At 40.4% G+C, this 24,123-nt stretch overlaps 3 protein-coding genes across 3 annotated transcripts; 1 reads left to right on the top strand and 2 right to left on the bottom strand.

Moving 5' to 3' along the window:
• Nucleotides 1-897: 897 nt before the first annotated feature.
• Nucleotides 898-8,342, bottom strand: ppil4 (peptidylprolyl isomerase (cyclophilin)-like 4). The gene is made up of 13 exons (XM_030047662.1): nucleotides 8,144-8,342; nucleotides 7,755-7,822; nucleotides 7,221-7,285; nucleotides 7,005-7,122; nucleotides 6,449-6,591; nucleotides 6,185-6,281; nucleotides 5,815-5,931; nucleotides 5,592-5,716; nucleotides 5,356-5,422; nucleotides 3,424-3,535; nucleotides 3,152-3,248; nucleotides 2,807-2,939; nucleotides 898-1,673 (listed from the first exon to the last, which is right to left on the bottom strand). The coding sequence occupies exons 1-13, from the start codon at nucleotides 8,211-8,213 to the stop codon at nucleotides 1,467-1,469; spliced, it is 1,419 nt and encodes a 472-aa protein (XP_029903522.1). The 5' UTR covers nucleotides 8,214-8,342; the 3' UTR covers nucleotides 898-1,466.
• ginm1 (glycoprotein integral membrane 1) lies at nucleotides 8,287-14,803 on the top strand. Its single transcript, XM_030047663.1, has 8 exons — nucleotides 8,287-8,408; nucleotides 8,605-8,676; nucleotides 8,791-8,890; nucleotides 9,352-9,506; nucleotides 9,887-10,046; nucleotides 10,497-10,723; nucleotides 11,507-11,676; nucleotides 11,898-14,803. The coding sequence occupies exons 1-8, from the start codon at nucleotides 8,325-8,327 to the stop codon at nucleotides 12,001-12,003; spliced, it is 1,074 nt and encodes a 357-aa protein (XP_029903523.1). The 5' UTR covers nucleotides 8,287-8,324; the 3' UTR covers nucleotides 12,004-14,803.
• A 1,070-nt stretch (nucleotides 14,804-15,873) lies between these two features.
• Nucleotides 15,874-24,123, bottom strand: katna1 (katanin p60 (ATPase containing) subunit A 1). Its single transcript, XM_030047661.1, has 11 exons — nucleotides 23,702-24,123; nucleotides 22,549-22,711; nucleotides 22,264-22,403; nucleotides 21,274-21,478; nucleotides 20,895-21,010; nucleotides 20,203-20,308; nucleotides 19,964-20,122; nucleotides 18,970-19,096; nucleotides 17,976-18,110; nucleotides 17,415-17,541; nucleotides 15,874-16,789 (listed from the first exon to the last, which is right to left on the bottom strand). The coding sequence occupies exons 2-11, from the start codon at nucleotides 22,708-22,710 to the stop codon at nucleotides 16,591-16,593; spliced, it is 1,476 nt and encodes a 491-aa protein (XP_029903521.1). The 5' UTR covers nucleotide 22,711; nucleotides 23,702-24,123; the 3' UTR covers nucleotides 15,874-16,590.

Genomic DNA, 24,123 nt, shown 5'->3' on the forward strand with positions numbered 1-24,123 from the left:
CAGTCAGCTTTCAGGGTTGAACCGCTTCACCCCACAAACGTTACCTGCCATCACCCTGCCTGCAAACCACTGCTTTCGGGAAGCTTGAAATAGCATAGAGGGAAACCAGCGAAAATACAATTGAGATCAAAATGTCAGGAGGCATTGCACGGTGAATTCTTGTCAAGAGTCATTTGGTGTTTCAGTCATAAGACTAAATATCTGTGAGTGTGTGTGTGTGTGTGTGTGTGTGTGTGTGGGTGGGTGTGTGTTTAGAATTTACTGCAGACCAAATGGTTTTGGAAAGGTTTAAATTTATTGTTCACATGATGGGTTTTTAGTGAAAAAAGGTTACCGAAAGGGTAAATGTCACTGACTGGTTTCTGTGAAAAGTATTAATCACAGCATTTTAAAAATAAAAGTTGATTACATATTGAACTAACTGGTGTTCATTATCTTTTCTCAAGTATCTTTTAAGAAATATACAATAGCACAGTGGTTGAACTAGTCTGGCATTTGATTGTATATTTTATACAGCTCAGACAAATTGCTGCTTGTCTCTGCCTTCAGATGAAATTTATTCCAGTTTTATTTACTAAGTCTGTGTATTGTTAGTGAAGCCTCCCTGTCACTGCCTAAACTGAGCTATGAAGGAACCAGTATCCTGGTCATAGCTGTGACATGATGAGATTAGTAGTATCTCATACCACCATACACCTAAAACAGTTCTTTATCATTTGTCTAAAAGGTATGGCCAGACACAGACATGCTGCCTTTGTGTTTGCACAATGGGATGTTGAGAGATCACAGCTGCAGGTTTAGGTGGGCGGAGGGAGACACCAGTGAATTCCCTCAGCCCCGGAGACACACACGCCACGCATCTTTTTCCATGCCCACATTTATTGAGTTTTAAAAAAAAAGACTCAGGCAAAGGTCAAACATTAGCAAGCATGGAACATTTCCATTTGCCCTTTGCTGCTAAACAAGGGGCTCAAAGTGTGAAGGGGGACGCAGAGGAAGGCAAATGAAATTCATATAAACCCAGGGGGCTTTGCCTGAGTGTATGGAATTCAAAAGACAAGAGTAAATTCATGATAAAGACACTTGTCATACAATAGGGTGGGGGTGGGGTGGGGGGAATACCAGTAGCAAGCAGCTAACAAGGTACTTGTTTGAGTTCATAAGAAATAAACAATATTACCGAATATTTTTTTTTTGTTACTATCGTAAGATAATTACTGCAACTGCCTTTATTGATAGAACTGTGCATTAGTTTATTATTATTGGTAGTAAGGTAATAAGCCATTATTTAAAAAACACAACAGACAAAAATTCAAAGAGTCAAAGCATCCTCTTCATGGTGGATGAGAGGTGATGTTGAATACAGTTTAGGAGTTCAGAGTTCCTAGGAAAACTTCTGTTGTGGCGTTTCTGTTGCCTCCTCTCTCTTAGAGAGGCTGTGACAGCGAGGCAGGAGACGCACACACTCATCGGTGTCGACTCCTCTCTTTGTCCTTGGACTTCCTGGGAGAGCGGCTGCGGCTCCTGTCCTTGCGGCTGTGGCCTTTGTCGCGTCCCTCCTTCCAGTGTTTGTCCCGGGACCGGCTGTGTTTGTGCTCCCTGTCTCTGGAATGGGATCGAGACCGAGAGCGCTGGTGACCCGACTTCTTCTCCCGCCGGCTCTCCTCGCTGCCCTGTACGTGTGGGAGAACCGAAGGAGGAATGACGATGAAACCTTGACAAAGTCTGTAGCTACACGGCTTGACCCATTTGACCTGTAGGGTCTTAACAGTGTTTACAAAGATGATGACCTTCCATGAAACACACACAAACACTGGCTACATTGTTTACATGGTTATACCAAGACTCAGACACGTTTATTGGTGAATTTCTGCCATTTTGCCAGCAAAAGATTTTGAGGGCCAGTTTGGAAGAGCCGTGAGCGCAAAGTGAGCACCCCAAGTTCGTGTGTGTTTGCATTCCCACTGCAGCCCGAGAACAGCAAACTGTCTGGAAAAAAGTGTGACCGACAACAACAGGTCAGTAGACATGGAAGATAACGAAGCTGTTGAAGATTATCTATTACTGTGATACTGTGATGCAACATTTGGTTTTAAAGAGGAGCATTTCTGGCATTTCTGCTTTATTATTTAAGGACTCACCTTGGAATCGAACGCAGGCTGCTGTGGTAAGGACTCAGCCTTGAGACGTGGTATACAGATTTATGTTTTAATAATAATTTCAGAATAATTTGTGTTTGGTCGTTCATTCCTGTGTTTAAAATGGCGAGTGTGATACTCTCTTGCTCCCCAAGTGCTCCTGATGGGCAGGTTGGGGACCTTGCACGGCAGCTTCTGCCATCAGTGTGTGAATGTGTGTGTGAACGGGTGAATGTGAGGCCAACGGTGTTATGCACTTTGCGTGGTTGGCGGACTACAATAGCGCTATGGAAATGCAGTGTTTACCATAAATGTCAATAAAGACAACTGCTAACATTACATTCTTTTTGCCCTGTATTTGAAATAGCTATTGCTACATACTGCTGTTCTCTCTCACAGGGCAGGGAGGCTATAGAGGCTGACACTACATCACACTTCCTGTTGACAGATTGTTTTCTATAGGCATGACACCCCAGATTAAAAGGATTATTCTCTTGACACAGGTCTTCTTAGCAGCTGAGACACTTCGTCACAGAGTGTCAAAGCTTCATGTAAACAACTTAACATGAATGAGACTCAGCTACTGTGAAACAGACAGAGGCCGAGGGCCTAACCTGGCACTAAACCAACCAGTGACACAGATGTGGGAGGATGGACTGTGAGGATACCTTGGATTTTTTTGACTTCCTACTGCTCTCATCGTCTGAATGATGATGGTGTCTCTTTTCTTTGTGTTTCTTCTCGGAGTGGCGATGGCTCATCGCCTCCTCTTCCTCATCTAGCAGCAAGTCATACTTGGAGCTAACAGGAATGTTGAGGAAAACCCAGAAAGTCGAGGGAGTAATTCCTGAAAGCTCTGCCAAATCAAACTGTAACATGAAAAGGGGAATTTTCATGGCCGCTTCAGTAGAAGTTCTACATCAAATCAGCCCTGGTCTGATGTGTTATGACACAGCGTGGATAACTTATGGAGCAAAACTGGAAAGTTGAACTCCTCTACAGCACAAGGATACTCTTGTTTAGGCTTCACTTTGTCCTTGAGTGCCAACTTGGATCGGTTTTCCTGTTCCTTTTCGTAAGCTTTGAAGTCATCCTTACTGTACTTCCCACCTGTGAAATAAAGAGAGGAATATTTTAAGTTTACAGCTCGTGCAATACTGGGTCACTGTTGACCTAAGGTGAGGAGGATAATCACATTTAAGTTGAAAACACTGGGACAGTAGCTTAATGTAACCTTTTGAGCCCAGTAAGTAAGAAAATGGAAATGGAAACAACATATGAGAACCTTTTCCTTTCCATTTGATCTTTGCGACCGACTGGCTGAAGTCTACGTGAATACGCCGATCATCTATGAGCACATTGTCCATTTTGAAGTAGGCTTTTTCACAGTCTTCCTCCTGCGAGAGGGAAAATCCGTTAGTGGGAATAACAACAGCAACAGCAACAGTGCCGTCTCGTCCTGCAGCAACTAATGTAATAACTGTCATATAATGTAATAATTTTCCAAACATAATCAAATGTGCTTTCTAGCAGGGTAGAAAAATCCATTAAATAATAAACTGACAAATAATTTAACAGATTAATATTTAATGTCATTTAGGTATGTTTGCAATGTTTCTAAAAGCTGTGGGAAAAAAGGTCTATAAAGCTATACAATAGTTAGACAAGTTAGACTGCAAAATGAATCTTGCTTTGCTGTCTCAAATTATCATCTGCTCTGTGTTAAGACAGAGGGAAATCACAGAAAGGAAAACTCAAGATGAAAGCCCATCCCAAAACCATTTTGCAACTCACTGGCTACTTTGAGGAAACAGGATGAGCTCAAACCTGTTGCAAAATGCCCTTCACTTGATATCCGCCACAACTAAGAAATAGCTAACAACAAGTGAGGCCTTCATTTACCCCGTGTTGAGGGATGAGTTTAACGTGGCACACTAAAGCAAGGCTTCACCCAGATGCTCTGTAGCTGACGGGAAAATTACCCTCTTGGTCCAATTCAAATGTCTGCCAATGTGACTCACATAAATCCATGCTGAGAAATATCTGCTAAAATATCTGAAAAGGTCTCGGCATGCAACAGGACAGCGGCTCTCTTAAAATGATCTGCCCTCTTGCCCCTCATATGGCAAAACTCTCGGCCTACATATCTCTGCTGTCCAATGAAAACTTTGCATCTCCAAACTTTCCATCCTTCACAAATAAAGGAAAACACACTAAACACAACTAAAACTTCCTGGTGGGGGAAAAAATTAACTGACTATCTGGCGCCCTCTATTGTTGTAAAGTTTTAGTACCAGGGCTACTACACATTTTCCATTTCAAAATTCCAGACTTTTCCAAACATCTCATTTGTTTGTTTGTTTTTTGGTTCAGACTATGTACAAGATATCATACTACTGACAGTGACATGTTTATCATCCATGTTAGTACTCCAGCTGTTACATGTTATATTCTGTATCTATGCTACTGCCAACTGTTTAATTCACTCAGTGTCGAGGGTGACCGATTCAAGTCACCCTCGGCGCTGAACGGGTAACGACGAGTCATAACGCTTCATCGCTCGCCATCGGTGGGTTCAGCAAATAAAATGGCAAGACACTGGGTGTCACCGTTTATTTGCTCACCATAATATGCACGGGTGTTTGAATCACTTAGCCCCGCCCACTCAATGGAAGACAATCAGCTGGTTTCTCCATATGCGAACAAAATCAAAATATGCTGTATGATTAGTTTATTATTGCAATTTCTGATTTACACTTTTTAGAAATACTTATCCAGACCTGGAAATGGTCAAAATCATATCCCATGCTTTTCCAGACAGTGTAGGAACCCTGTACTAACCCTGACCAGCTTAAAAACAAACAAACATTATGTTCATGAGGTCTGTTGTTTTCACATACAAGTTAAAACTGGATTATATTAATCCACCATGAAAGTAAGCAACTATACTGACAAACACCTAGGTCCTCTTTTCGTTGAGGTTTTAAACTACACTGTTATCACTTAATAACTCTGCAAAGAAAATAGCTCTTCATCTGAGCTAGTCACTGATATAAAAAAATACTCACTGATATAAGAAAATACTAAATTTTCAGCTATACATACACACTATTGAGATAGATGTTACTATATGAGTTACAACTAAGCAAAACATTCATGCTGTACAGACAGAAACAAGTATCACACACAAGCACACACAGACAAATGTAAGTCTCACCTTTTCAAACTCAATAAAGGCATAACAGAGGGACTCTCCAGTTTTCCAGTCTCTGATGATCTCACAGCTACAAAAAAGCAAAACATTCAGTGATCAGATGCGGCCAAACGATTTCACGGGGCTGAAGCAAGACGTTAATAGATTCCACATAGAAAACATGCCTAAAATATTTATTAATTTAAATGTTTAATAAAAGTATTGCAGCTTTTTTGCCTGTTAATCCTCAGAGGCTTTACCATTTTATGGGCCCAAAGCGTGAAAAGATGATTTCCAGATCCTCATCTGCGGTGACTGGATTCAGTTTACAGACAAACAACACATTCTCTGGAGGCTTCACGTCTGCATCAGGGAGGTCACCAACCTGGAGAAATGAAAACACACACAATTTATGAAAAGCCTCCTTTTTTACAGGCAGTATCCTTTATAGGACTCTGTAGGATCAGAGCAGATGTTTCTCACCATCTCCAGCAGAATGGCCTGAGTCTTGGCCTCCTTCTCCTTCAGCATCTCCTCCAGCTCCTCAGCCCCTTTACCCTCTGTATCGTCTATGACTTCATCGGCTCCGATTCGGCCACTCTGCACACCCGTGGCACAAACAACACAGTTATTCAGCAGGATATATTGTCATTATTTTCAAAGATTTCAGTTTTTGAACATTATTTATCCAGGGATGTTTTCTGAAGAACCAAGATGAATGTCACTGCACATGCACAGTTTGACATTCAAAGTGGCAACTGATCATTGAGTTTCGTGATCATGTGCCTGACACACATCACCAACAGCTTTCCTGTTGCGCTTTGGTTTGAACAGCTCAGTGAAGGCCACTCACATCTAACTGTTCTTTGGTGGGCTCAGGGGAACGATCAGGCACCGGCAGGTTAGGAGGGTCATCGAACGGGTCGTCCAGGATCACCGTGTGGTTTATCCTGCAGCAAAATGATATTATGCTGTCACTGCACTGGTACCATGCACTAACTACTGGTCTTTACAGGACTATAACAGCACTGATCCACTGACAAACTGCACCGTGGGTGAACATGCATTTTTATCTTTGGTGCACACAGCCTATATTGCTTATTTTAAAATAATTCACCTGATATCTTGAAATGGGACAAAATCCTTATCAACAAAAGTCTCATTGATCTTGGCCAAGACATCCATGCCCTCTGTGACTTCCCCGAACACAGTATGGACCCCATCTAAGTAGTCCAGGTTCTCGGCCATGGTGATAAGGAACTATTGGTAAGAAAAAAAAAAAGAGTGGATTTCAGCATATCAAAGTTCGCCATAGTCTCCTCACAGGGGATGGAAACAAATTCAATGCTTTACTATCTTGAGGGAGGGAAATTTGGTTTGCAGATAAGGTTTAACTAAAATAATAATAATATTAATATTAATATTAATATTAATATTAATAATAATAATCTGTAAAAAAAAAAAAAAAAAAAAACAATCAAAATCATCAAATTGCTCCAATTGATCTTCAATATTAAATTTGTGATCTTTAAATTGGCTGAACGAAAAACTCGATCCTACATTGCAAAAAGGGAGACATTTTTTCTGAACTTGCACCCTCTGTTAAAAATGTAGCTTCTGATCTATAACATTTTTAGTTTAGGAACACTGGTGTGAACCTTCACTTTAATCACCTGAGAACCAAACTGGTCGCTTCCATTGTTCACCATGGACACCATCCCCTTCTTTTTGTGTTTGATGCGTGGCACCTTCTCTGCATCAAAAAATCGGGCCTGATCGCCATACAGTTTGCTAATGACACATAAGAGAGGAAATCCATCATACCCATCAGCTCACAACAATGGCATGAAATGGGGAAAATGTGCATAGTGCCGATGAAGATGTCTGACCTGAAGATGGAGTCTCCACCACGACCCGTCCCAGATGGATCTCCAGTCTGCATAATGAAATCTCTCTGGAGAGAAGAGGCAAACACGTTGCCACAGTGCTTTCAAAACAGTATCTTCACCACAGCTTGAACACAAACACCCGAAATTTACATTGTGGCCAAATTCTAACCTCTAAATCAACTGTCCTGACACCAAAAACGGCACCTGGCAATTCATTAATGAAATTTAGTCAACAAATAATAAATTCCTCTGTCTGAATCATCTTTTAAGAATAATAGTTCAAATCTGCTTTGAGTTCCCAGCACTAAGTGACAGGCCATACACACACCTTGCCCAAGAATCTGACAGTAATTTAGGCATAAAAGATGTGCACCAAGCTGTCTGTACTTGATATGTTGTTATGTTGCCCCCTACAGGTGAGTCGGCGTAAGGTACTAGAATTTTTGTTGCATAGCTCGACTTCACAGAACTGCAAGATAACCTAGGTTAAAATAAAATAAAAAATAAACATGCAAGGGACCATTACTATTTTACCTGTACATTGTGGACCAGGCAGTAGTTGTAGTATTTTATTTTGCATAATTTCAGAAAGTTCAGGCAAGCTGCAACAGCAAAAAAGCACAACACAGAGGTAAAGCAAGTAACGTTAGATTGTCACATTTTAAACAATTATTAAGACACTTATCATTCTTCTAGGAATACAAAGCGATAAAGAGCTCAACGTAAATTGTTTGAATGTTGGTTGATTTAACCCAGCTTTGTTAAGTTTTCCGCTAACGTTAAAAGCAAACATGCTAACAGCTAGCTTCTCTTTATTCTCCAACTGAGCTGGATATACACTGACAGTAGGGTCAATTAGATGACAATAAAGTGGTGTTCATTATAAAAACTGCCGCAGTGAGTGAACAGGTGTGTTTTCTTACTTTTAGGCCTTTCTTCTGTGAATAAATCAATTACAATATCGCCCAACGTCGTTTCAAGGAGCACCGCCATGCTGACGTTCCCGATCTCGCGAGAACTCAACGCGCAGCCGGGACGTCTCGCTCGGTGTTTTGTTAGCCGTCCGCTAAGCTAACAGCGCAACACAGCCACCGCGGAGCCAAGATGTCACACCCGACAGTATACACCGTCTTTCTGCTGCTCGCCTCAGTCATTTACACTGAGTCGTCGTCCAAGCAGCTGAACACGGTAAGAACCAAGCCAGCACATGCCATTAACAGCAAGTTTTTAAAGCGACTACACCTGCTTTTGTTGATAATGATGCTAGCATTACGTTAGCAACCGATACCTGAGCCCCCCCTCCTGCGTCAGTAACAACACCGACTTGCATCCATTAATCATGTATGACAGTCAAGTTACTCTTTTTACCGCTGGTTTTCCACAGGAGAACATTTTGATTAATGTGACAGCAGGCACCTTGACGGATACACAGTTGCAGGAATCTAACAACTTACAGGTAAATGCAAGCCAGCTTACTGCGCATTAGACGCCCTAAGATAGGGGTTTATTTATTATGACATGCGACCAATCAACAGAACCGTCATGCTTTTATTTTTCGATCACTTTCCAGATCAATCTGAACATATCAGTGGATGAAGAGCAGGTGCTGGTCAATGACATCCCGGTGGAGCTGTCAGGGGTGACGAGGTTAAACTGCCAGGCATTGCTGTGTGAGTTTCCTTTGCAGGAAGTTTGCAGCACTAACACCTTTTCAACTCATAATAGCTGAGAAGGTTTTAGTTATAGTTTATTCTCTCAGTCAGGATGTGTCTCTTTTGCATGGTCACCGTTTTATCTTGAGGAGGAGAGAGGGAGAGATGGCCATATATTTATATTAACAGCATCTATGCATGAAATGCAATTTTCCCAAAATATTTTTGCTGCATCGATTGCCAGGGCATACTGACTCTCACTCTCGTTCTTTTCACTATGTACTGTATAAAATGTCATTGATAGAGGAATCAGAGCTTATTCAATTGACTGACACACTTTAAGAATCAATATCAGGTGAATCCCTTAAGTGTAAATGGCTGGAGAATAATTATGTGTTTTTTTTGTTTTTTGTTTTTTGTTTTAATCCATCCTCTCCTATGATTATGTTTATGTTATGATATTATGTGTGTTTTCTCAGTGGACAGCACCAATGGAAGCAGTGAGTTTGAGTCCGGGGACTTGGTCTCCACTGTCACCCGGGTGATGGTGAACCAGAACCGGCTGTACAGCGACTCGGAGGAGGTTGTGGCTCTGCAGGTGTTCAGCGAAGTCATAGAAATGGAGGGCAAAGAGGTAAACACATGGTTGAAAATACTAGTGACGATGACTGAGATGTGATTTTTTTTTTTTTTTTTTTTTTTTTTTTTTAAGATCTTTTCATGAAGCGGCTGATCTTCATTTTTATTTCGTCCTGTTTAAAGTTTAAGAGTGTGTCTAAATCAAAAAGTGTCACAATCTTTTGGCACACACAGCTTCCAGTGAAGACAGTGCCAGTCTCATGTGTGACTGTTCAATTTTGGTTATAGTAATCACTGCAAAGAAACAAAGTACATATTATTTCTGTGTGTTAATTTTTGCCAAAAACCTCCTTCTGCATGTATGCATGAAGTCTTCAAGTTATCTTCAAACCCAGTACCCTGAAGACATGTCGACTTTGGCTTTGTGTTGTTTAGGTCCAACAGCCAGATATGTGTGAGGTGAAAATCCTGATGAGCCCCAGTTTCCAGAAGCTTGCTCAGTACACCAACATCTACCCCATAGGACACAGTGAGATATTCAGGATTCCCAGGGAGGAGGATGTGGTCATCACAGACCCACCAAATCCAAAAAAAGGTAAGAACATGAGGTGCTTTTTCACACTCAGCAGTACTTTGCCAGCAGGCTTCTGTTTTTATTGACAATTCTCCAGTATTATAAACATGTAGGTCATGATTTCAGCATCAGACCATGTTTATTAGCCTGTCCTAGACATGCTCAGCAGTTAAAATTGCTGTGTGTTTTACATGAAGCTCTTTGGCCTTTATATTTTTTCTTCACAGTATAACGTTTCCTTTTTCTACTGTAGAATTGCAGCCTAGTTTATTCATATGGATCATGTTTCAGCAATGCTATTTATTTACATTTATGTACATTTTATGTATTCTGGCTGCTTGAATTTATTGATTTGAGCTTATTCTGTATTCTGATTGTGTTTATTGTCAGTCACCCTGGGTCTCAGTGTCATGTTGAATCAGATGGCATCACACAGTAACACCATTCTGATTTCTGCTGCACTTGTTAAAGCTGAGGACCAGGTGATGTCCCAGACTACCAGCCAGTACCCGCTGAAACACGCCGAGACCACCCAGGAGGAGATTGCAGCCCCGGGGAAGCTCCCAGAGACTCCCCTACGCATGGACCCTGACCTGCTGTATGATGTCAGGGATGAAGACGACGAGGATAAAGAGCCCGGCCAGTCAGATCAGATTCAAACTGAGATTCCTTTCAAAGAATCGATGTCTTCGTACTCGGTAAGGAAGTGTGACACTGGATGCAGTTGTAACTGAGACCATTTTGATAACTTTCATAAATACAGGGCATTCAGAAGAAAAACTCACAAGGAAGATTCAGTGTATTTTGTATAACTATTTCACGCCAGGCTGTCAAATTTTACTTTTGTTAGCCAGAAAACATTTCAATGTGGTGTGCCTTGCAGCAACTGATAATGCAATAATTGCAACAATAATAATTTAATAAATGTGATAAAAATGTGTCTTTAATTTGTTTAGGTAAAGTCAAAACGCCTATTATTGTAATTAATTGCTGGACTGCATGAGAGGTGTAACATTTTTATTGAGTGAGGTCATTGTAATATAGTAGTGTAATACGAATGTAATCGTTTGAGGCATCGCATTATTTGTCACCTCTTTAAATAAAATAGTTATTACATCAGTTAAAGATATATCTTTTATGAAGTTAATCAATACCAGTGTCAAAAATTAACTTTTTTTTTCTCCTTACTTTGCCAAAGGATCTTAAACAAAAACAGTTAATCTGCCATGAATATTTTTTTCTGGCAAAATAATTATTCTACATTTTCATTCATATTTTATACACATTAAGTTGCATTTTTTTTAAACTACAGTTGAATCTGTTACAAGATGTTTTGTGTTTAGAATCAGGACTGATGGAAATGTTTTAATTAATAAAGCACAATGGTGGGAGAAAAACATGATGTGCTCTGTGCCCTAACATTTGAAGTGCAGATTGAAGTGTGGTGGCAGAGTGTCCTCATGTCCCTCTCCTCTCCTCAGGCCATGTGCCGCTGGATGGAGGAGGTGAGGGAACGGCTGAGGCGCTTCTGCTCCGAGTCCCTGCCTCTCTTCTTCCTGGTCATGTGGGTGGTGGTGATCGGCGTCGTTGGCTCAGCGGTCATCGTCAAGATCTTGGACATGTTCTTCCCGGCATGTGAACAAGTGAACAAGTGAGTTTATTTATAACTTGGGCTAGCTCACACACGATGTCGACTGAAGGGGCAATGGCTTCACTGTCGAATGGTGGGAAAAGGTTCATGCGGTAAATGCTCTTAGGATGTGGATTTTTTTTATTTTTTAGGTGTTTGATATTTCCTACATGATTTCACAAATGCCCCTTCCTGTCACCTGAACATAAAGAAAAGAAACAGCTCTTCATTGTTTTTTGCAGGCACATTTTCCATGTAAACCCCATCACCCTCCTGCCGGAGGACGAGAAGCACACTCTGCTGGACAGCATGGAAGTAGAGGCAGAAGAGGAGGAGAAGAGGCCTTGAACGAGGACTGATTGGGTGGCTGGATCCAGCTCTCTTACTTTCAGATTGTCCATACTCATTCATTAGCCATGATTACAGTTTTGGAGCTGGCACGGCTCTCCTCTGGCCTCTATCCAGACGTGTGAACTGTTTATTTTTGTCTTCACTCACATTTGCTCTTGAACTACATTTCCTTTTGAATTTTGCAGTTCAGGGGAAACAAGGTGGTGCGAGTTTACAGGCGTCAAGCTGTCTGACTGCACTTGGCAAGTTGTTGGTTCGATATTATTTGCCTGCATGTAAATGTTCCTGTGAATGACTAAAGCAACAGTCATGGGATCAGTCAGGGACAATCCAGGCTGAAGGTTAGGATATTAATGTATTCTGGAAAGACGGCCCAATGGTAACAGTTACGGTCCTTATGGATCCGTCAAAGTTAAATGGTCATGTGATTAACCAGCAAACACAGGTGACAAAGAAATCTGTCGATGGATTGAATGTGTTTCCCTGCACCCAGAGTACAAACACAGCATCTGCAGATGACACCTTACTCTTTGCAGCTGTGCTTGGGCAACAAAAGTAATTAGTGACATCACTAGGCGCTACTAAGTTACATCAGTTTTTATTCAACCTGCTGCAAGAATTTCTGTGTTACCCACTTCAGTGACATGCCACAGCAACAGCGGCCTGTGCTGCCACATGTGATGTCGATCACAGCTTTAAATGCAGTGTAAGTAAACAAGAAGCCAATCTCATGTATAGCAAGCATCCTTAGATTGCAATTTCTCGATTAGCGGCATGTTGTATTTGTGTTATGCCACAGTAGTTTTGCTCGTTTCTCTTTTTTAGATTCGTGCCAGCAAAAAAAATGAAAGAAGAAAGTTACGACATTCTGATTTATTCGCTACTTAACACAGAACGACCAAGAAAAGGTTTTGGCTGAGGAAGGCAGTCACCAAGAGGAAATGAAGTGAATATGAACAAAAAATGAAAATGAGCAAGTAAGGGGCTGGATCCAGGCACTTAGAGTCAATATGTTCACTGAAATCAATCTTTCTATATGTAGCAGTTATGCACCAGTCACATGATGGATAATGTTATTTCAGATTGCTTTCCTTTATAACTTATTTGAATCCATTTGAAATTTTGAATCTTTTAAGTGTCACTACTGACAAAAAAAAACCTTTCGAGGTCCACTGCTAAGGTTCGCATTTTGATTGTCTTACCTCACAGTGCCTCAGTTGACTACTCTATTGGAAAGTGTGACTTTATCACTAAATAGTGATTATGAAATATTTTACATGGGCCTGTTCTGTTGTCATTTTCTATCAACATGATTGGAGAATGTAAATGAGGATGTCCATGTTGTCTTTATGCACTATAGACAGATAAGAAACAATTGATATGACTTTCACATGCTGTATAGAAGAAACCCTGCACTAAAATAGTAGATGTTTTAAACATGTCCAGAAGACATGACCGTAAGTTGAATGTGTAAATTATTGTAAATGGAATGTGAATCTGCTCTTCACGTTGCATTTCTGTGTGAATACTGGACTCCAGACCTGCACGGACTTTTGTATATCCCCTCATGAGTTGAGAGCCGGACAACCATCCTGAACTCGCTCCGACGTCAGGTGGTGCTTCAACTTGTAGAGCCTCATTATGTTGTTTTTTTTTCTGTAAATGACAGTTTGGCCTTTCTGTTTGGCTGTATGCATACACATTTGTAGATACTGGAATGCATAAGATGAACATGGCACACAAGGCCATGATGTGATGTCATTTATCTCATAATATGCTTCGCGGTGTTGCACCTTGTCAATTTAGCGCCTGCTGCTCTTTGGAAATGCCTGTTTTAACTTAAATCAGTTGTGTGGTTATCATTTTTTGTGTGCGGAATGTTTATTTTTTTTTTCGGGTATGCACAGGTCATTTATCCTAAACACTAAATCTGTCATTTTGTGTTAAAACATTCAGCTGACATTTTTAACCAAAGGGACTAAGAATGAATGCAGCAATAGAGATAAATTCCCAGGTTTCCAATATTACAAGCTGTCAGTAGTAAGGAGTGTGCAGGGAAAATATGCCCTAACAGCAGATGAGACAAGCACTGCTGTGTTCAGCATGTACATATATATATATATATATATATATATATATAACATGGGAAAAGTCTGTGGGTTTTATTATTTTTTTCAAATTTTCTTCCACAATTAGGTGCAAGAAAATGGTGAGGGTAGTAAACATGCACTGGCTCATTTGCCTCAACAGTAGAGGTTTGACTCCAGACAGCTTTGCGATTCTCAAGGTGAGGCTCCAGTGTTGGCAGAAGCATGATATTGTCTATAAGGGGTTCAGTTGTGCTGCGTAATGCATGACTCAATGCATTAGCAAACGGTGCATGTTTAGTCTACGCTGATGAATGCACTTTGCTGTTGCCTCAGTGAATTACAGACCCGGAAACTGCATGATGACAAACAGCTCAAGTTGCATCGGCATCCATCTCAAATCATGAATATGACAAACTGAGTGCAGCACTTTTTGAAATAGTTGCAGTTCTTTTGTAAACAAAAGCAAATAAACAGTGAAGATGTCAGGCATGAATCAAAAGTGTCACAGAAGAACAAAATAGCAAAAAAAAAAATAATAAAAATAATATAAAGGAATGTTTCATTCTTGTTTTGTTTTGAGTGTGTCAGACAAGATCCATGCCAGGTTTATTTTTTGTTGTATGCTATTCTGCTTCAAGACTTTTGTGTTACATCTGGACTGTCTGTGGTTCCAAAACCTTGCTGATTAAATGCTTTCCTTATGACTGTGAAAATATTTTTTATGGTCTGTTGATTGAAACCATGTAATGGAATGCAAAACCACTCGTTGACCCTCAAGTTAGCCCCGGCTGGCCCGAGCTTTCAGCACTCTGAAATGACCAAACAAGCACATATTCTGATCTGCAGCGGCGTCCCAAAGTCTGAGTTGGGCCTGCTATCACAAACTGTTAATCATTATTATTTATTAAAAATGAACACACTCAGATAATAAGAACACATTATTCAGAACTGATAAAAATCAAACTTTGTACATCATTGAGTGCCAAATTGACATAACATGAGTGGTGCACCATTTGGTATATTACTCTCATTTTTTTTTTTTTTTTTTTTTAACTTTTGATTCTGATTTGAAGACGTGTGTTTTACACAGAGTGAATTGTTTTGGTCTTTTAGCAGCTTGAGATATTGTCAAATTTATTATGTAGTCCTCATTGTGGCACTGCTAGTGCTTCAACTTTAAACAACTGATTGTAGAAAAACATCTCTCCACTGGTCCTAATGATGTTAAGAGTTTAATGAAGCGTCCGAAACAGCTGAACTGAGCATTTTAAAGGGGCAGTACCATGCACTGCCAACATATGAAAGTGACACCCATTTAAGACAGAGCAACAGCTGCATTTGATAAACAAATACAACAGAATCACGTACGCCCAAGTGACTGGAAAACTGCAGGCTTACCAGGAGAAAATCGAAATGTTCATCATGGGCCAAACAGCACCAAATATCACCCTTGATGGTAGATGGCAGACACACACCAAATACTGAGGAATGTGGATCTTGTATAACTACCATATTTTTGTGAAAAATGATGCAGTCAAGTCTGAGAAATATCATATGATGTAATTTATTTTGGTTACTGATAAATGATCCAAAAACAAACTGAACACAACCCACGTGGACTTGAGTGTTTGTCAATTATGAATGAATAAAAATTAAATTAAATAATGACTACTTAATAAAGTAGTTGGATACCCATCCCACTGCCATCTTTGGCTCAGTGGCAGCTGGTCAGCTTCACTTCTTGTCTCCCAAGTAAGAAAATGCTCCAAGGTCTTGATGTCAATTTAAGACTTTATTAAGATATTGATAGTGGTTTGATTCATTGCAATTCCTTGTTAGTGTCGTGATGTTATAAATTTGCATCTACAAAACATAGAAAGAACCACATCGTCCCACAATTCCAAATAAAATCAAGTGCAAAAAAACAAGTCAGGAGGCGTAACATGGATCAAACATTAGCCCAGTGTTTGCACAACTGGAGACAACAGTACAAGCTACTTTTATGACACTTTTATGACACTCATACAAACATCTGTAAAGTAAATAAACTTATAATAAATCTGTCAGTTCTCAATGTGCTTTGTGTCCCCTGTTATAATTTTCCAATTTCCAGTTACAATTGATTTTATTTTTTTTTCTTTACCATTATTCATGCCTCAGGGTTCACTGTAAAATGTAAAAGGAAATGTCAGTACTGTATCTGCACTGTACAATACAGGAATACATGGACACCAGTTGGAAAAAACAAACAGGTTATTCTACTGGAATGTAAGACATAATGCACAATAAGGCAAAGAGGTGCACAAATATAACTGTTGTAATAAACCTGCTTAAGGTAAAGCATTACATATAACCTGATATTTCAATAATTTACGAAAGAAGTGAAGAGTTAAGACGCAGAATAAAACGCAGATAAAAATGATCATTATCCAGACTTCTCAGGTTCGCACTTCCACTCACACACACAGACAGACAACACAGCTGTCCGGCTTGTTCAGCACGACCCAAACTCTTCAATCCACTTCTCGTACTTCTCCAGGTCGGCTGCAGACACAGACTTGGACACTTTCTTCAGAGCTGACTCGAAGTCCTCCATGGTGGTGGGCATGTGCATCTCATCGCGGGAAATGTTGCGGATCTCCTCGGGTGTGAGGCCCTCGATTCTTCGCCTCATGGCCATGAGAGAGGCGTCCCTATAGATACACAGAGGTAGAGTTTCAACTGCTACTGAATATGATACATACGACTTCTGCTTCCCAGTTGTTATAGGTGAGGGAGGGAAACTTATTCAGAGTCCAGTTTTAGTAACACTGACAGATTTTTTTGACAATTCATCTTGAGTATGGCAACAGGGTATGGATTATCACCTATTTACTACAGAAAACCCATCGAACTCTAGAATCTGGCGTATCAAAATATAAGGGAAAAAAATTAATTCACATTAAAAGTCTATTCAAATACAACTTTCCCAAATGCAAGTATTTCACCTCTAACATCTCTTTATCGTGGGCTTGCATTTTTTCAAAGAATTTCTTCCACAGCAAAATCAAGAAGTAGCTGCACTGCTGGTGGACAAAGCAGAGGATCTTTCTTGTCCAGGAAGCACTTGTACAGAAAACAGATTTTTTTTTTTTTTAAGTTGTTGCCTGATTTAATTTTGTTTTTTCTCCATTACGCGGTGATCTAGGGTAGGGTAAAAGGTAAAATGAGGGGTTATGACTTGGAACATCACAGTGTGTGTGACTGTCTCCTGACCATTAAGAATGCCTTCAAAAGTAGCTAATGTCAGGACAGTCAAAACTGGTTAGAGAGTGTCACCTGCAGACGTTGGTGATGTCGGCTCCAGAGTAGCCCTCCATCTGCTCTGCTATCTTGGCCATGTCCACGTCGCTGGCCAGCTCCAGCTCCTTCAGGTTGATCCTCAGCAGCTCCACTCTGCCCTTAGCTGTAAACACACACACACACACACACACACACACACACACACACACACAAAACTGAGTCCACCAGGAAAATCACTTTTCAATCCACAGAGCATGGCAGATAGTACATCCTAAGGCACATTTTCACAGGAACACACTGCGGATGGCCACACTTGAATCAATTTTCTAATGTCTGTGAAATAAGACACTTTTTTTAGACATACCTGTGACACTGTGAGACAGAAGCCTGATTACAGATCCTCAGGGTAAGTTTAATTTAAAATCAAGGAGACCAGAATGCAGTCTTTGGGTATATCAGCATGTTGGATTATTTTTCAGCTTTGATAGAGGTCAGATTACAGTCTACTGTGCCTTTGGCCGATGAGCCATCAACAACTTTTTCATAATTACATTTGAGGCCACACTGCGATACAATGCAACTGAAAAAATGATGTACTTGAGGGCAGAGGGATGTAGATCCTCTTCTCCAGGCGTCTCCTCAGAGCCTCGTCAATGTCCCACGGGAAGTTGGTGGCAGCCAGGACCATCACCATCTTTGAGGGGTCATCGTTCTCTGATGCTCCGCCGACACCTACACAGAAGCGACACAAACTACTATCAAAATTTTTAAAAAACAAAACTAAAAAAATTGCTTCAATCACATACCTGGTGTTGCTTTAGATAACAGAGCAAGTAGAAAATAAGGATCTGCTTAGGAGAAGTATTGCTGTCAAATGACCAAGTTTGATCAAGTTATAATTCTTTAAAAATGAATTTCATTCCACTTAGAATAACATAAGACTTCACAGCTGAATGAATGTGGAAGAAAACAGCTGTAGACCCTGAGCAAGTTGGACTGCGTGACTGGAAAACTGCTGCCCAAAGAAACCAACATTCTTTTAAGACATTTCCTTTTTGTTTTTTTTGTTTTTTTTTAGTTTGGGCTAATCTTTGAGCTTACATATTCCATTTCCATAATTCTTGTGGTGTTCGCATTGTCTTCTGTAGTTTTACATGTCAGACTTAATTTTTCTACCTTCTGCTGAAGCCTTTCGCTGCCATTCATTTTGTCTGGCAATGACAAACTTCTTCCACAGACTTGAAAATTAGAGAGAAAAGGAAATCCACCACAGAAAAAAGCTGCCTTTTTTAAATTGTTAGTGGATGCAATTCAATCTAGATTTGGCAATGAATGCTTTTTACATTTAAAATGACATTAAAAAAGAGGAAATGGGGAAAGATATATTGAAATAGCACATATCTAAATCTAAAAATAAGTGAGCAATGTGTAGATGCAAGGTGGTGAATCAAAATTAGACTGCAATTCTCCTTTCAGACCTCTAAAACTGAATTTAGGACCTACATTACTATATTCAACTGTGCATAAGACTAATTTTGGAATTACTATATGAAAAAAAAATGTAATTTATTATACGCAAAAATAGTTATACCATCCATCTGCACCAGTAGCTCTGCCTTGACTCTGCGGCTGGCCTCGTGCTCCTCTGAAGTCCCTCTGCGGCTGCACATGGAGTCGATCTCGTCGATGAAGATTGTGGTGGGAGCGTAAAAACGTGCCTGTACAACGACCAACACAATTACTGAGCGCACGAGAAACCTCAACCAGACTGTCTTAGGTTTTTATAGTTCTGTTCTATTGGGCACACTGCAAAAAACACTATTAAATATGGAGTATTGTGCCTTGTATAAAGATACAGACACTTTACAAAAAATTGTACCACTGGAATCTTCACTGGAAATTAGTTAAATTTCCTTATTCCACTGGCAGAGTAAACAGAATTTTAAGTTGTTGTTGTTGTTTGTTTGTTTTGTTTTTTGTTCTTTGTTTTTTTGCAGTGTCGCAGACAGAAGTAAGGCGCAATACAAGAGGGGAATAACATGACAAAAGGTACATGCCTGATTCAAAACATATCTTCAAACCTCAATATTTCCGAGACCCCAAAACCACAATTCTTCATTTGGTGTCCAATACGACGTGTTAATTAGTGAAAGAAAATATGACTGACAACCAGGCTATTTTGTGCTAGAGCTGAAGACTTTTCACATTTCCTCCCCACCATCTGCCTTACTCCTACAGTCAAGGCTCTCACTCTTTTAAGTCAAAAGTCAAATTCCCTGACTTTTCCATTACTACAGTGATTAATTTTCATCACCTACATAAGAAGTAACTTGACATTTTTCCCCTTGACCAAAACTGAAAGCACACTTCTAGTTCAGAGGTCTTATTAAAGTTCATTATTCTGTTTTATTGTGTGGAAGAAGTGAACATAACATGAACAAAATGGAAAATAAATATTATGCTTAGTGAGTAAGTAGTTACTGTTTTTTTGTTGTTTTTTTTTTAAACTGAGGCTGACAAAATTCCACTGACGATGACCCAGGAACACGGTACACAGGAACCATGCAACACGTCTGATGTTTTACCATTTCAAAGAGGAGGCGAACCAGCTTCTCAGACTCCCCTCTGTACTTGGAGGTGAGGGTGGACGAGGACACGTTGAAGAATGTCGTTCTGCATTCAGTGGCGACCGCTTTGGCCAGCAGTGTCTTCCCTGTGCCCGGAGGTCCCACCATGAGCACCCCCTGACATGACAACAGTTTAAATGCATTAGCGTTGATCGATACATTTCAAAAATAATACAAAAACAGCTGTCGGTCAATACCTTCCACGGTCTTCGTATGCCTTTGAAAAACGCTGGCATCCACATCGGCAGCACAACTGCTTCTTTCAGGAGTTTTTTTGCATCCTCCAAGTCTGCGATGTCGTCCCTGCAGGAACAGGTTCAAATCAGACATTAAACTTAAAAGACTGCACTGCCGGCGCTCAGACAGTATGCCAACAATTACTAGAGTCATTTGACTAAAAAACATACACATCCAAGAGTTTCTGACAGATGCAATGAAGAACAAATCATTCTGTTAGAAAGATAACAGCCAGCACAGTAATGGCTTTTTCAGGATATCCTGGCTGTACTAAAAAAAAAGCCAGTGTAGTCAAAACATCAACATGAATCATTTCTTTATAGAAAGGATCCATATCACAGTTTGGAGGCCAGTGTTTCCAGCTGAAGCTGTTATGAAGTAGAGGATCATTTTGTTAACTTCTTAGCCTGTTTTAGGATCAACTGCAGTAACTGCTGCAGCACAAGAACGGCTGTTGTTGTTTTATATCATGATATATGGACAATCATGCTGAACTGTATTTTATGTTGTTATTTTTCCCTGTACAACAAAATAGCAATGTTCTCTCTGTTGATGTTGAACCTCAACTAAATAAATCTAGCCTGGAATCACTGGTGCAGTTTGTGCCTTACGTGGCATCAAGCCCAGAAATGACAGACGGATAAACACGCACCATTTAATGTTGGGATTTTGAGATATAATATCTCTCTCCAGAGCCTCCACAAGATCTTTGTCATATCCTGTCCCGTCAAACTTTTTCACCTCTTTCTCCTGGCCATCTGCTTTGTTCTGGAAGGCAAACAAACAAAAACTGGAATGACAGGCTGGGCATGACTGTGGGTACTGATCATCAATGCAAATAATTCTGTCTCAGTCGTGCTATATGACATTAGAAACAATATTAGGATGGACCATTCTTTCATAGGGTCTTTAGCCAGGCTGTAAAAGACCAGCTTTTCATATTGGATGGTGAATTGAGAGGCGAAGACACTGCATGGCGATGAATGAGTAAAAACAATCCAACTAGCTTAGACCAACAACAGATCACTCACCTTGTCGTCCTTTGCTTTGCCAGCAGCCTCCTTTGCCTCTTTGGTCTCCTTCTTGTCTTTGCCCTTAGGACCTTTGCTCCTGTCCCCGTTGGGCCCGCGAGGCGAGTGCCTCTGCTGTGGCCTCAAACCCACACTGAGCCGGTTGTTGTGAGGTTTGCTGTCTTTATAGGGGTTGGCAGGTCTCCTAACTGGACAAGGAGAAAATCTGTGAAAACAAGAGACAGAACTACAATCAACCGTCAAGTCATACATTTCAAACTTGACCCGTTACCCAAATGTTACCCATATTTCAGGAGATGATTTTGTTATTAAAAAAAAAGGCCTGAAATCTCTGCAGAATCTGTTGGATATTGATGCTTTAAGGCAAAAAAAAAATCAAAAATGTCAACATTTCTGCAAAAACATATCTATTATAATAAATAAAATAAATTCATATAAATATAATAATAAAAAAAATTAATACATATTCATATAAATAAGAACAGGACCCTTCTTTGAAATGGACCATCATTCATTTATTAGTTTGTCCAGTGGGGGTTGGAATAACCTCAAGGCAAGTGAAATAAAAAAAAAAAGAAAAGAAAAGAAAATAACCAAAATTGGACTTGGCAGGTTTTCACATGGGGACAGCGATGTGCCATGTCTTTGGAGCAACACTGTATAACGCTCGACAAATGTTGCACCAGTGCCAGACAAACTAATGAAGCAAAACTAATCTTGAGAGAGAGAGAGCGTGGGTTTTACTCGCCAGGCTTCCAGAGGGCAGAGCAGGAACAAAACAGCCTCACACTGAAGACTCAAGTGTGCTACTAATCTGAATCATATGACTGCATCAGGGTTGTTGTTCTCACCCAAACAGCTCATACAGCTCCACTCACAAGCTGTGTGTGCCAGAAAGGTGAACAGTGAGACTCTGAAAATAACCAAAATCAAAGAGACGGAGAGGCAAATCTGTGCTGTCAATCCCATGTAATTAAAACACTGTCATACCTTGGTTCCACTGGTACAGGCCTCACATCACAATCATCGTGATTACTTGGTTTAGAGGGGGCAGCGTCCAGCTGGAAGCTCTCCAAGGTCGACATAATGTCTTGAACATGTTTATTCTCTTCACTAATTTCTTGCCATAGCTGAAAGAAACACATAGATACAAGTCAGAAAGGCCAGAACTCCTTGGTGATATTTGGCCAGATATTTTTTGTTCTGTTTTTGCAACTGTAGTCAATCTCTTTGACACTGCAAACAGGACGCTGCCGCCAAGAGCTCCGTGTTTACCTGCTGCCACCTCTGCTGAAAGCTGCTGTCGCGCACAGTGTACACATATTTCTTGATCTGCTCGAGCACTCCATGGTAGAAAACACTGGCTGAGCTGTAGTTCCCCAGAAGGGCGTACTCTCGGGCCAGCTTCACATTCTCGCTGATCTCCCGCAGACTCATTCTGATGTGAGACACAGAGAGCGAGGCGATAATCAAAAGTCAAAAAACAGCAGCAAGACATTTCAGGGCCACGGTCAAATAGGTTGCATATTCTGCAGGCACTTTGTCAATGGTGTACAGAATCAAATATTGCAATATCTTTGTAATATCTTTACCAAATCCCTCAGTGCAGGTGACAACACTGTAAGGATGAATTCCTAAGATATTTACCCACAATAGATTTTTGATAAACAATCGTTAGCAATGTGGATGTGATGACCATGGAGGTATGGACAAATAACGACACTACGATACGATACGATACACTAGAACGACCAAAGTTCAAAAAACAGCATCTCTTTATAGTAATGCAGCCTGTAAAATAAAAAAGGACAGCAGTGATGCCACATAACAAACCTAGAATACCAGATTTACATTGATGTCACGGTATCAATATAATATCAATATATTGCACAGCCCTAGATGAGATGGTGTTGGCAAAAGTACAACACTGACCTTATCATGGTCTATAACACTGGCAAGAAAACTAAAGTCCATTTAGTCCAATGCTGATTGTGTTATCAGATGACAACGAGATGTTCAGCTAAGGGCCACCTATCCGGTCCATGTGTAGGCTCAGCAGCAACAGTGAACTGGGTATCAGTATGCTCAAGGTGTTTCTTAACCTTGTCAACACTAAACCAGCAAAAGATGGACATGTTGAGCTTTATGTACCCAGGAAAATTTTACTGAGCAATGAACCTGCATTAAGTTTCCCCACACCTGCTTCAGTGTCACAGTTATCCTCACTTTTATCTTGCTGTCAAATAAGCTGCTCCTGGCGGAGACAGGCACAATACCATTTTCCCAAATAAATAAATAAATAAAAATAAAACAAACACTCGCAGAAAACCTGAAACACAGCTAATATTATTTTATAATCATTTCAATTAACCTTGAGCTGCGTGCATTAGCCCGGGCCTCGCCCTAGGAAAACAGCAAGCACACCCACCTGTTGCAAAATGCGACACCAAAGTGAACTCACAGGAAGATGCCAGCCTTAGAGATGTGTGAACAACAGCCTCTTATGTTACCTTAAAGCCAGGAAAGACTGAAAACTCACAAGCAAAACAGTTTCAGTAAACTAATCATGAGGAGCACGTTTGAACTAGCCAGCTAGGCATCCCACAGTTTGAATTTCAAAGCCGGTTGGTCGGTTTCCACTTTGTCGTCCGGGCAAAAAAAAAAAGTCGGAAAACGCCGACTTTGAATCTGTTAAATCGATTAAAACGATTATCGTTTTGCTTCCTAATAAAGTATAATATTCGTCAGATGCTTTCCAACAGCAGTTAGTACCGACTGCGACGTTTTTCTTAACTTTCAGTGTGAAAACAAAGATAATCGCAGCTGGGGAAAGTTATGACGAGTTCCGGT

The sequence above is a fragment of the Myripristis murdjan genome, chromosome 24 (assembly GCF_902150065.1).
Source record: "Myripristis murdjan chromosome 24, fMyrMur1.1, whole genome shotgun sequence".
Taxonomy (NCBI): Eukaryota; Metazoa; Chordata; class Actinopteri; order Holocentriformes; family Holocentridae; genus Myripristis; species Myripristis murdjan.

Excerpts from the sequence above, each read along its gene's own strand:
- ppil4 (XM_030047662.1), bottom strand. The coding sequence starts at position 8,213 with ATGGCGGTGCTCCTTGAAACGACGTTGGGCGATATTGTAATTGATTTA. Across the intron at positions 6,592-7,004 it reads GCGACCAGTTTGGTTCTCAG|TTCCTTATCACCATGGCCGA; the intron begins GTGATTAAAGTG and ends TCTTACCAATAG. Across the intron at positions 6,282-6,448 it reads GTCCCATTTCAAGATATCAG|GATAAACCACACGGTGATCC; the intron begins GTGAATTATTTT and ends ATTTTGCTGCAG.
- ginm1 (XM_030047663.1), top strand. The coding sequence starts at position 8,325 with ATGTCACACCCGACAGTATACACCGTCTTTCTGCTGCTCGCCTCAGTC. Across the intron at positions 8,677-8,790 it reads AGGAATCTAACAACTTACAG|ATCAATCTGAACATATCAGT; the intron begins GTAAATGCAAGC and ends ATCACTTTCCAG. Across the intron at positions 11,677-11,897 it reads GCATGTGAACAAGTGAACAA|GCACATTTTCCATGTAAACC; the intron begins GTGAGTTTATTT and ends TGTTTTTTGCAG.
- katna1 (XM_030047661.1), bottom strand. The coding sequence starts at position 22,710 with ATGAGTCTGCGGGAGATCAGCGAGAATGTGAAGCTGGCCCGAGAGTAC. Across the intron at positions 20,123-20,202 it reads GCATACGAAGACCGTGGAAG|GGGGTGCTCATGGTGGGACC; the intron begins GTATTGACCGAC and ends TTGTCATGTCAG. Across the intron at positions 17,542-17,975 it reads CTACATCCCTCTGCCCTCAA|CTAAGGGCAGAGTGGAGCTG; the intron begins GTACATCATTTT and ends GTGTGTTTACAG.